General features: G+C 41.5%; 3 protein-coding genes across 4 annotated transcripts in view; 2 read left to right on the top strand and 1 right to left on the bottom strand.

Moving 5' to 3' along the window:
• LOC116848428 overlaps window positions 1–6,963 on the bottom strand; it is a 78,857-nt gene extending 71,894 nt beyond the window's left edge. For both annotated transcript variants that reach the window (XM_032824516.1, XM_032824517.1), the window contains exon 1: window positions 6,728–6,963. In XM_032824516.1, the coding sequence (XP_032680407.1) occupies window positions 6,728–6,929 (202 nt within the window). In that variant the 5' untranslated portion in view covers window positions 6,930–6,963. The remainder of the gene's footprint in view (window positions 1–6,727) is intronic.
• The window catches only part of LOC116848431, a 230,144-nt gene that overhangs the window by 30,283 nt on the left and 187,410 nt on the right, over window positions 1–12,451 (top strand). The window lies entirely within an intron of this gene.
• The window catches only part of LOC116848424, a 34,365-nt gene continuing 29,173 nt past the window's right edge, over window positions 7,260–12,451 (top strand). The window contains exon 1 of the mRNA XM_032824510.1: window positions 7,260–7,400. Coding sequence (XP_032680401.1) covers window positions 7,392–7,400 — 9 coding nt within the window. The 5' untranslated portion in view covers window positions 7,260–7,391. The remainder of the gene's footprint in view (window positions 7,401–12,451) is intronic.

Raw genomic sequence — 12,451 nt, 5'->3', positions numbered from 1 at the left:
AGAGAGAGAGAGAGAGAGAGAGAGAGAGAGAGAGAGAGAGAGAGAGAGAGACAGAGAAACGGAGAGACAGATCGTTAGACTTAATTTCATCAGGTCCATTAGAGACATAATTCGATAACACTTTCGCGGCACACAGTAAGCACAGGAAGCTCAGCTTAGCTCAGCTGGAGATTAGTACTAATCCGACAAATCCATAGCGAGAGGACGGATGGGAGGAAGAGAGAGCGCGCGGATGAGATCGAATACATCCTGATTTGATCGATCTGGCGCAACAGACTAGGTCTGATGTTGGCGTTGATGCGTCGATATGGCAGAACACGCTCAGATAAACTGAAGGCTAATCAGGATAATTGCGAAATTGATACAAATGTCATACGTCTGCTAATTGAGAGACGCTCACCTTAATTAATAATTATTAATAATTGTCAATTTACTAGTAGATCTGTTTATCAGCGCATGATTGCGAAATTACTGAAAATTAGTGTCTAAAGTGTTAAAATTTCATTGATATTCGCGATTGAAGGGCACGTACACTACGTTACACAGAATAAAACGATATTCTTTTCTGGAAAATATCTTTATTTTTTATGTTAATCTTCAAATGAGATTACATAACGTTAAGATAAGTTACTTGCATCAATATGTTTTATCTTTAATTATAAAAAAACAACTGTTTAAATTCAGAATGATAAAATCCTTCTAACAAAAGTATATATCCTTGTTTATATGTGAAACAATGATTGTTAATTTGAATATATCAGTTTTAAATGGATAGGAAACCTGGAGCATAACACACATTGAAAAACATCATCCATAAATATTTTATGCTTTCCATTAATGAAAAAATTATTTTTCTGTAATAAGAGCACAGGTTTCTCTTTGTTGAATTATACAAAATATATTCCTATGAGTAATTTATCTCCATTTAGCGCCGTGTAATTTCATTTGAAGATTCAAAGATTTGAAGATTTGAAGTTCAAAAGTAAAGATGTTTTCCAAACTAGAATGTCCCGTTTCTCTGTGTATGTATGCTTTCTCGTCGCACGACTGCATTTCGATTGGCTGTGTGCGAAATCGATACGGACGTAAACGGCGAGCATAACTGAGTTTCGAACGACGCAAATAATTTTTCAGTCTTTATTCTCCGCAACAGGTCCCGTTACACAGCAAATGTTTTTACTTGTTGCACTGTGCTTTTTATCGCAATCGTGCCCATAATCGGTTATCTTCTTCTTGTGTTTGCGTAGGATGTAGGTGGTAGACCAATTAGATTTTTACGCTATCACACTGTTGGCTCACCACACACCAAGCTCCTTTTTGTGTTCAAGACGGTGAATAATTACGACTCGTAGATTATATCACAAGTTTTTAGAAAATCCTTTAGGAAATCTCTGGAAAAGCGTTATGCTCGAATCACACTAACGATTGGCTGCGTTTGCGCTCGCGTTTGCGCTTACGATTAGATGTTCGATCACATTAGCAACTGCAAACGTCGAGCGATTGCGTTTTGATGCTAGATGCAGATACGTTTTATAACCTGAACCTAAATATATGTAAACAAAACGTTATAGAATTGGAAGAGACAAACCACATTTTCCCAAATCACTTTCAAATCAGCTCTTTTGTAGAACTCAGAGATGTTATTTCACAGGATAGATCTACACTCTACTAAATCAATTAGCTTAAATTCCATATCTTTCGTAAAAACCTCAGAATTTTTCGGCGGCATGATTGGTTGTATTTGCGTCTACGATTATAAAAGATAGACGGACAGTTAAACGAGAATCGCCAAACGCAATCGCCAGCAGATCTTCTCTGATTGGTCGAGAAACAATCGTAAACATAAACGCAGACGCAATCGCCAATCGCTAGTGTGATTCGAACATTGCATTCGGTTAAGCATGCGCGATAAAACAATGCAATACTGACTTGTCTGCGAAAATCGAGTGCCAATGGGTCGACATTATGCAATTTTACGATATGACACAATCCACTCTGAAGTCGAGCAAACGTACGAAGGAGATTTCCAATATTTCGACAGATATCGCGCGGACAGAAATATACATACGTATCGAGAAATGCATTAACGTGCGAGTAACGAATGGAAGCGGATTGAATGAATGCGGATTGTTAGAGGCCGCTAAACTAACAGATCTTTCAGCGCGAGAAGACGCATAATTCCGCTATTCTTCCAAAACGTTAACCTACATAGAAACAGAATGAATAAAAGATGAAAGATGTCGGAAAGCTTGATAGAATTTCGAGAAATTGCGCGGAGCTCTTCGGGGTCGCGTAGAAACATTAAAACTGTCTGTTAGCTGTTATCCTCTATGACGATCGAGCCGAACGGAGTTCAGGGGTGAGAGAGATTCGAGAAAAATTATGGTCCGACAGATAAGAGGAATAATTTCCTGAACAAGAAAACGGAGTTTCAGAACTCCCGAGATTATGCTAATGTCTGCGGAGGTTTCCAAGAGAATTACAAGGAACATAATATTTAAAATACATTTATTAACATGTTGATCAGGAGAGAATTTTGTAGTAAAAATTACTATGGGACTTTGTGACACCAAAGTATAGATCGACATTTCGCAGTAATTCATTAGTCTTTCATTTCATGTATGCTATTAATATTTTAAAAATCGAAGTGTGCTCTTAAACAATTTGCTGTTTCTAACGAAAATTACTATGTTCTTTAATAGATAGAAGTTTGTAATTGAGAAATAGATCAAAATTCTGCAATAATTAGTTATTAGTCTCTCCTTTCATGTATTATTTATATTTTTAGAGACAAACACGGTGCACGAAGAGAACATTATAATTTTTCATATGTAAATTTTTCTCATATTTTCGACGTTTTTTTAGTAATCCAGGAATAAATTGTTAGTAAGATATGTCTTGCTAAGGAACATGGTAAATCTCGCTAGAAACATACACCAAAAATTGCAAAATTATAGTAATTTTTACTATAAAATTCTCTCCGTGTGAATATTAATTTAGGGCGATAAGAGCCACGCAAGTATGTTGATAGCGAATAATTTCTCACGTGGGAAGATAATATCGACGATGTATCACACGCGCTGAGATTTTCTGTCTTGAACATATGTGTGGTATTTTTCATTGTAGAATCTTCAAGCACTTGATATTAATTTCTTAATCGCAAAATCTGAAGGAATTTAGAATCTTAAAATCTTAAAAATACTGAACAAATCAATATATCTTTAATCTTGCTTCATTGTTTTCTTCATCGACAGTACAAATTTTTTCATCGACAGTATAAATTTTTTCAGATGCAATTGCATCTTGCGCCAGACTACCAATGTTGCCCAAGTTATCACAAAATGTTAAGGGATGAAATCAGAGAGAGGGAGCGGATTTCATGTAGCTGTTTTTTCCGCAGGGTCGTAGAGAATAATTATGCAATATTTAGTCCAGATCAGTCAAAAAATTTAGAGTTGTATAGAGAATAAACAAGACAAATATTTTATTTTATAGATAGATAAGTGAGATCCATAGTGACAAAATCATAGTGACCATAATTGTCACATGACCTGTGATCATAGTGACCACAAAAATCACTCAATATGTTATCGAAGATCGGTATGTATTGGGTGTTTCGTGTCGTAAAATAGTGTATCTGCGTATATCCTCGCGCTTGACGATACTTCCTCTTCGAAATGGATTCGGATCCCGCAGGACGAGTTACCGAAAGCAAACACGTCTCAGAGTAATGAGACGATCTTTATTCCGAGTACACGATGTCCTTACGGATTCATGATCGCGTGTACTAAATATGAGATTCTGGAAAAAGGGCGCCAGCAGCGTGGGCTCGCGGTACCGGCGACGCATTTACACGCTTACGGCAGTCCTAAAAATCGATAGCTCTTATTCGGAGATGTCGACAGACTTAAAGTACGCGCCGCGAGTCGATAGGAGGGAAATTAGCTCAATAAATCGCGCGAGCTTGATTTTACCGCCGCGTCGAAGTATCGTGTCGATATATTGATTGTCGCGCTGTAGTTAAACGTCCATACGCTTGATGGAATATTTGTTGCAACATCAAAGCGTCACGCGTCAGCAGACACAGCGCTTACCTTCGACGGCGAGCGGCTCATGCGAGGTCTTACGCATTAATACCGCATCACTCGTCGGGCTCGGTCTCGTAAGGAGTGTTTACTCGCACTTTAACCCTACGCCGGATAACGTTGCAAATAACATAATATTCTTCGCGTGACGCGCGCGTTATGTACGGGAGAGAAGCGAGCGAACGCTTCGTGCGTTCGGCACAAAAACACGATGTCGCTCCACGATAACTCTCCGTTAAATTACTAGAAAATTAACACTTCTATAGAACAGCTTGATATTTGCGTACTTTATTATTGGCTGTAGTTGTGCAATCTACCGCATGATGCTATCTACATGGATGTATTTCTAAAAAAGAAAATGAAGGATTGGAAGAAATGAAAGTTTGATACATTTATACACTGTTAAATATTGAAGGGTCAAATTTAAACCAATTTCTTGAGTTAAATAATATTTAGTTATTTTTAACTATCATGTGTGTCAAAATTTACTATTTTAACACAAAACATGTATTTAAAAAAACAACTACATCTAATCAACCCATTTAAAACAATATTAAATCATTTTTTACTAAAACAAAGGTTACATTAACATAATAAAAAATAAACAAAATTTTAGTCAAATTTAATACATTTTTTAAGTTAAATTATTTAATTCCATTACATTAGTTAAATTAACGACATATTTAGTAGGAGCAGTGGCGACTTATAGGAATGGTTAAAAATAACTCAAATTGAGTATAATTTGACACTACGGATTTAACAGTGTACTTGAAAGATACAGATAACATTGAGATTTTTCGCAATTATTTAAGAAGAGCTAAATATGCTCAATTTCCTTCTCTTTAACCCTCTAGAACTAAATATAGGTATAAAATTTAACCAGACATTTACTATTCAAACTATCCAAACGTTACTATTCTTAAAAGCATGTGTTTGATTTCTTTATTTCTAACTTCATTAAATCGTAAAAATATTAATAGATTCATATTCCACGATATTTTTTGCACAAAAAATGTCGAGTTTCGATTATTTTTACGGAAGTATGAGTAAATGAATACCGGCTAAAACGTATCCGTATTTAGGGTTAAAAGCATTCATTGACAAGCTTAACTCTTTAAAAAATGAGTGAAAAAGACGCAACTGATAAAACATGGCGCAACTAATAGAAAATAAAAACTGCTTTTCTATGAATTTTATATATCTATAAAGCTCGGATCTTTTGTGTAGAAAGACATAAAGGTCTATCATTGATGAAATAAAAACCAAAAAATCATAGTTTTATAAGTGGGGTTATTCTTGCATAACTACGGCCAATTGCGATCTAAGGTCTTATTCAGCGAACGCATTATGCATCGCGCGATATCGCTTACGTGGCGTCGCTTGCACGATGCCATTCGCGCGTATCTTCCACGCGAAAGCACACGGCGTTATCATCAGCGCTCGCGAATGATCGTAAACGACGTCTCTGAGATCTCTCAGGCGCCCATTAGATGTCCTGGGAATGTCTTCTCTTGAATATCTCATTATCTGAGATTACCCCTTGCCGAACTTGAGTTCTCTTTCGCTCAAGCATGTCTCCTTCGATATTGCCGCACGTTAAAAACTACGTAATTACATCGAGGGCGTCAGGTACAGGATATTAATAACACGGGACTCTGTCGCGTCGTTAATCTGAGAACGATAGCGAGCGGAGAAATCTCGTAAAAGTCTTCTGAGACACATGTCGACGTGGAGGAGACGTGACTCGTATTCTCGAATGTGCGGTTCAAAGCATGGATGGAGCGCGATCGAATGTTTCATACACGCTGGAAAACATATTGTATTTGCGCCGAGATATCGATTGTGTAGAAATTTCTGTGTTGAATTTTTCACACACTCGCGTGTGACAATTTAACGTATTGTCGTTGTCATTTTGAAAGTTCTACGTTAACTTTATCACTATTCCCTGTTTTTGCGAGTGTTAAAAGAAGTTAAAAGAGAGTTAAAAGAAAAGAATTTGTGTAGGCAACATGTATGTACACCTTTGACATATTTTATATGTGAAGTATAATGTCACATGCAGACCAGTTGCGTCATTTGTTAATATGTTTTCCTTGAATGAACGATGCCACGTAGCAATATCGCTCGATGCATGACGCGTTCCTTGTTGAATGAATCAGAATAGCTAAATTGAGACGTGTGAAATGCGCGAGATTTAACATTAAATTTCTTGCAATGAGCTATTAAAAAACAAAAGGAAACAAAGCAACGTGTGCAGACAATCTCGCGCATCATAGGCACTCTATATTAACACCGTAATCATTAATGTTTGCATCTCGTGCAGCTATATCGAACAACAGTGCGCGAAAGTCGCGTGTAAAGGTCACCGCGGTGCCAAAAGTAAGTTGCTGCAAAGTCAGCAGCACGGACGCATAGCGCGTCGCGATTAAAACATCCGCTCGTGCGCGAACCTTTGGTCGCGGCGATCAGGGGGTCAGGGGTGAATGTCGGGTCGAACGATACGAGAGTGCAAAGAAGACGAGGATAGAGCGAGACGAGGAGGGGTAGAAAGAGAGAGAGAGAGAGAGAGAGAGAGAGAGAGAGAGCGAGAGAGAGAGAGAGAGCGAGAGAGAGAGAGAGATAGAGAGAGAGAGAGAGCTTACCTTCCGCGGTCGTCAGCTCCGGTGGATCCGGTAGACCGAGGGCTGGCCGATCGAGGATAATCCAGGAGACCAAGACGATGCAGAGCAGTCGCAGGTCGATTGGTCTGCACCGACGGAGGTTCCCCGACGATGACGACGACGACGACGGACACGTCGTTGACGGGCACGTCGGCGACGGACAGGCCGTCGCGGCGACGCGCATCTCTACGACTGCTGGCTCCTGGCACGCGGCACACCTGCGGCCTACGCGTCGTACTCGCACGCACGCACCCGCGGCCGTACGTACCTGCACGCCCGCCCACGCAGGTCAACCCTGCCTGGCCTACTTCCGGTATCACATCTCCGGCCGATCGCGGAGGCGCGCGCGATCGATCACGCGCATAGTCGTCGCGGGACCCGACGCCGTAGCTCTCACCCCCGCCGCGGGGAGCCCTCCTCGTGGATCCCCCGCGCGCCTCGGCGATCTAACGGTCCTCGTCGTCGTCGGGAGCGATCACGCCGCGTCAGGTCGTCGGCGCGCGTCGGGCTCTCCTTCGCTTGATCGCACGGAAGAAGGAGAGGTAGGTGCTGGCGGTGCGGAAGGTGCGACGCGACGCGACTACGACGAACTGAAGAATGCGTGGACGGCGGAAGGACGCGTTGCGGACGCACGCCGCTGCAGAGGATGAACGAGGTACACGGGGGTGGTGGTGGTGGTGGTCGCGGTGGTGGTAGTGGTGGATGATGATCTGATCTGATCTACTCGCTCGCTTGCTCGTTCGTTCGCTCGCTCGCTCGCACACGCTTCCTCTCGCGAACTGCTTCCTACGTGCTCCGTGCGATTGTGCCGCGGAGCGCAGCGGAAAGGCACCAAGCAACGACCGACCGGTCTGCCTGCCTGTCTTGCCTGCCTGCCTGCCTGCCTGCCTGCCTGGTTGCCTACCTGACTCGCCCCGCGCGGGTCGTCGCGACGCCAGGGCGCCGACGTCCTGCGCAATACAGCCGAGCCACGTTTCCTCCACCCCCTTGGCCGCCGGTGGCGGTGGCGATGTTGTACCGCGGCGTCCACCCCCCTCGTCGTCCCGCACGCGTTCGTTCGCTCGCTCGCTCGCGCGCGCGCGCGCGCGCGAGGACGACGACGGAGAGCGGTGCCTCTGAGTCATTCCTCGGGCAAGACCCGTCGATGTATCGCCACCGCCACCGCGTAAATATGCACGACCGCCGCGCGCGCGGCACGACCCTCCGCGTGCACGTCGTCGATGTGCCGCGTCGTCGTGTGGTGGTAATGACGCAGCGCGAGGGCCACGATCGTACACCCACCCCGTCTCGTTCTCTCGGAGGGATGCACGATTGCACGTCGAGCAGGCGTGCAGGTCGCGCCGGCATCGGGGGTTGGCGCGACACGACGCGACGCGACACGACGCGGCGCCGAGCGACACGGCGCGGCGCCGGGTGTGCGAGTGTACTTCACCACTTGCGTAGGTATTAATGTTGAATGACGCGTAGGGTTTCCTTCCCTCGGAGAAGAGAAAAAGAGCGCTCTCTGATAACGCTTTCTTGGAACAACTCGAAATCGATTTTTTGCCGGGCGAAGGGAGGCCGCGGTGCTTTTCAAGCCGCCAGTGCGACTGCACTGAAGCGCGCGCAAATTTGGGGAAATTATTTGGGGTTGTGCAACTCGAGATTTAACCCTCCGTGTGCAATGTTGGGTCTGTGGGGAGGTTATGGGAAAATTTTAAAACGGCGCAAAAATCTGCAGATTTTGATATTGTTGCGCTACTCTCTTATAACTAAAACTTTTCTATATCCCTGGAAAAATATGTCCAGAGATATTGATTTTCAATAAAGTTACACTATGTAGCTGTCCCCAGATCTGACAGAAACTCTGAACTGTTCCAAAAAATATGAGCCCCGCAGAGGATTAATTCGGCTGAAGGTATAGTATTGAATTAAAAAATTGGCGCAAATACAGTCATTTTCAAAATTAAATTTGTTCTCAGTGTTGAGCATTAATTGACTGGCTTTTTTCTCTTACTAGAATAATCGATATATCACTAATCAAAATTAAGCAATTGCTAAAAGAAATTTGGTTGAATTAAGCGAATTTCTAGTAAAATTTGTACGAACCAGAAATTCCTGTTAAAGTTATACGATTCCTAATTGACTTGAACTTTGGTAACACCAACTGAAATTTTTTAGTTCGTTGATATTTTATCAGAAATTGACTAATCCAACCAAACTTCTTTTCTACATATATAAAATTCTAAATAATTTTGTTAATTCATGAAATTAATTAATCAAACTTTGATGTGACACTGATTTTAATTAATTTCTTTAATCGACTATATTACTCCTGATTACATACATGACGATTGAATTCATTTTGATTTGTCGATTATTTCAGTCAAGGAAAATTTTTATTGATTAATATCCAACACTGAGGTGTGTCAATATTGACAGCTTTAACTGGCTGATGTTTTGTTTGGCAAGTTTGACCAGAGGAAAACTTTCAGTTGTGATATATTTAATAGACACTGTTCAAGTAGTACAACAATTGCTGAATATACGGTAACGCAGCCATGCAATTTCTTTTGCGAATTATTCACTCGAATTGCAGCTTTTCCGTATAATCCACTCATTCTCTGTAGAGTTTACTTGTGGGCTAAGCTTACGTATTCCGCGCGGAGCAACTTATATATTACGGGAATTACGGGTGACGTGAGTTTTCCTGAAAACTCTGGATCAGGTCGTGCGATCGTAATTTCGCTCCTTGATGCAAATCGATTACGTCGCCACACAATGACGCCGAGTGAAATCGCAATGTTCGTTGTGCACGTTGCTTAGCCTGGAAGTATAGAACGGCCGTCAATTAAGCTCCCCGTGCGATATCGCGGATAATAAAAGAAAATTGCACGGCTAATATAGAGTGAATGCGAGGATAAATCTCTCGCTTAGTGTAACGTTGATCATTGACGCAAATGGAAAAAAATGTAACAACACGCAATCGCGACACTCGGTCTGGACGCGTCCGAGTGCCGCATTCGTCTGGAGGCGTGTGGAGCTTGCCAAAAGACGCAATGTGTTTTCCAGAGTAACGGCATACGCGGCACGGTTAGTCAGCAGTATACGCAATTGCGGAACATTAGGGATAATAATGTGTCGACATGCAATAATTAACGTAAGAAGGGACACGGACAGGCGGAAAGGGGGAGCTTTATCGTAAATTATCATCGTGTGTTTGTCGAAAAATAAGTACACGGGCGCTAATGACGAGATTAAAAGAGCCGCATATACGGCGTGCATAGAGAGTCCCGGCGGTAATTTAACGGGCGGTAATGTGTCGTTTTAAGTGGCCCGTTAGGAATCGTGCACAGATCGATCAATCCTAGGTGATAATTATCGGCGCACTGACTTGTACGTGGTCACACGGGACACGGACGTGCTATAATTATGTACTAAAATAACGCTGCGTTGAGCCGCCTTTGATATTAAATGTGCATGCTGGTGCAACGTCATTCGTATATATGTAGCGCGATTTTTTTTCTTGAAATGCTCTCATACTGTATTATAAGTAATTCTGAACAAGGACACGCGCCCGAACACACACACACACACACACACACACACATATACGTATGTACGCACGCACGCGCACACACATACACATGCGTGTAATTTTTCTATCTCTTGTTTCATTAAGTTATATTTCTTTTTGTTATGCGCGTTATATTATTATGTAACCTCGTGTAATCGGTCGGCTTACCCTTTGTACTTATTAAACGCTTTCGATATTATTTAGCGCCACTTGTCCTTGTTTGCCTCCATGCAGTGAAAAAAAAGATTACGACGATCTGGTAATAATTGTCCAGCCTGTATTATAGGTACTAAAATTTAATACTTATAACACAGGCTGGATAATTATTACCAAATCGTCGTAATCTTTTTTTTAGTGTAGCAATTTTGATTCCCGAGTAGCACGCATCAGCACGGGAGGGAATACACACAACCGTATCGAGGCTTATGGAAGCAGTCGCATGAGTATTGCGTATACCCTCGCGTGCTGATGCGTGCTGCTCGGGAATCATAGTTTCTATCACTGCCTTCATGACGAACGTATGCGCGAACACAGCGCTGATATAATCGAGTGTCATTTCGCTTAATTGTTCAATTTCCTATTTGAGACGTCCATCGTAATGTGAATAAAATATCGCTTTCTTTTTACCCGGCCATTTATAACACCCATCTATTCCTAATAATAGCTTCATTGATTATGCGTTATACTTAACTCCCCTCTGGCCATGTAGCGTATTTCTAACACCTTTGTGTCAAGTGCTTTCCGAAATATTGAATCGCCTGTGTTTCAATTAAATCCATCTCACAGTTATATGGTACGACACTGCTGTGTATGTGCGCGCGTGTGTGCGAGTGGTGTTTCTTTCATAGATAAAGCCAGCTTAAACTCTTAATTTACAGTTAGAGCGCAGAGAGCCTCGCATTTAGAGCCTCCACACACATACACACCGTATTCTTTGATACATTCGCGGTGGAATTAATGCCGTTTGATTTATTATCATCTAGCGTTGCATACAAACAGAAAAATATCATTCTAATGTGTTAAGGAAAGATTATAGGTTAAAATAAATAAACAAAAAATAAATAAAAAAAATAAATAAATATAAATAAAAAAATAAATAAATAAAAAAGTCTTCTACCAATTTGCAAATAACGACGTAGATTTCTGAGTTATTAATTAAAGAAGATTGGCAGATAATATAATACACCAATGTTCTCTAATTAATAACTAAAGAAGGTTATTTGTAAAATGAGATAAGTATTAATGCTATCTAGTTAGTAACTAAAAATCTACAAAGTTATTAGGAAAAAGGTAGAGGACTTTTTTGAATAATTATTGACTATAACGGAGCAAACTCCAATGACCTCTACCTTGATATATATCATGAAGGACACTATCCTGAGTGACAATCCAAAGGTTTTAGCCGTCGCTCATTGTTTGTTAGAAAATTATTAGCAAAAAGAGTTGCATAAAATGAATGTATTTTTTGGACACTGTATGTACAAAAACATCGAGTTTGTAAGCTAAGAAGATGCCTACTACACACACACACACGCACTCACGCACGCACGCACGCACGCACGCACACACACACACACACACACACACACCCCGTCAGCAAGCGCGCTCGCCCGCCCGACAGGGCGGGCTTGCGATGGGTGCGTATGTCTTATTATATATACATACGCACCCACCGCGAGTCCGCCCTGTCGGGCGGGCGAGCGCGCTTGCTGGCGAACAGTGTGTGTGTGTGTGTGTGTACGTATACAGGGTGTTAAAAAAAAGAGGTCACATATTTTGATAGCAAGTATTGATCAAAACAAGAAGAAAAGTTCTAATTAACATGGGTCCTAAGACTAATATCTTCTAAGATACAAGCTATTTTGTTGAGTGTATAAAGTTGGCACTTTTTGAAATTTATAATTTTGAAAGTTGTTCCAGATTGTTCTGACTTTGTACCACATTGTTCCAAAGTGATATTACTTCATTCGAAACGGTTTTCGAATGAAACAAAAAAAATGATTTTTTGAGCTGGCACCCCACTTTTCGAAAATCGAACATTCTGATACCGCAATAGATTGTTCTAGTTGTTCCAAACATTGTTCCAAAAGCACAAATCAATAAGTTTAATTATAAGCCCGAAAAATTAAAAAAAAGTTTTTTGACAAACA

This window comes from Odontomachus brunneus, unplaced genomic scaffold (assembly GCF_010583005.1).
Source record: "Odontomachus brunneus isolate Ranch 3 - 2012 unplaced genomic scaffold, Obru_v1 Obru_scaffold_095, whole genome shotgun sequence".
Taxonomy (NCBI): domain Eukaryota; kingdom Metazoa; phylum Arthropoda; class Insecta; order Hymenoptera; family Formicidae; genus Odontomachus; species Odontomachus brunneus.
The sequence above is the reverse complement of the archived record's forward strand: the minus strand, read 5'-3'. Positions and strand labels throughout refer to the sequence as shown.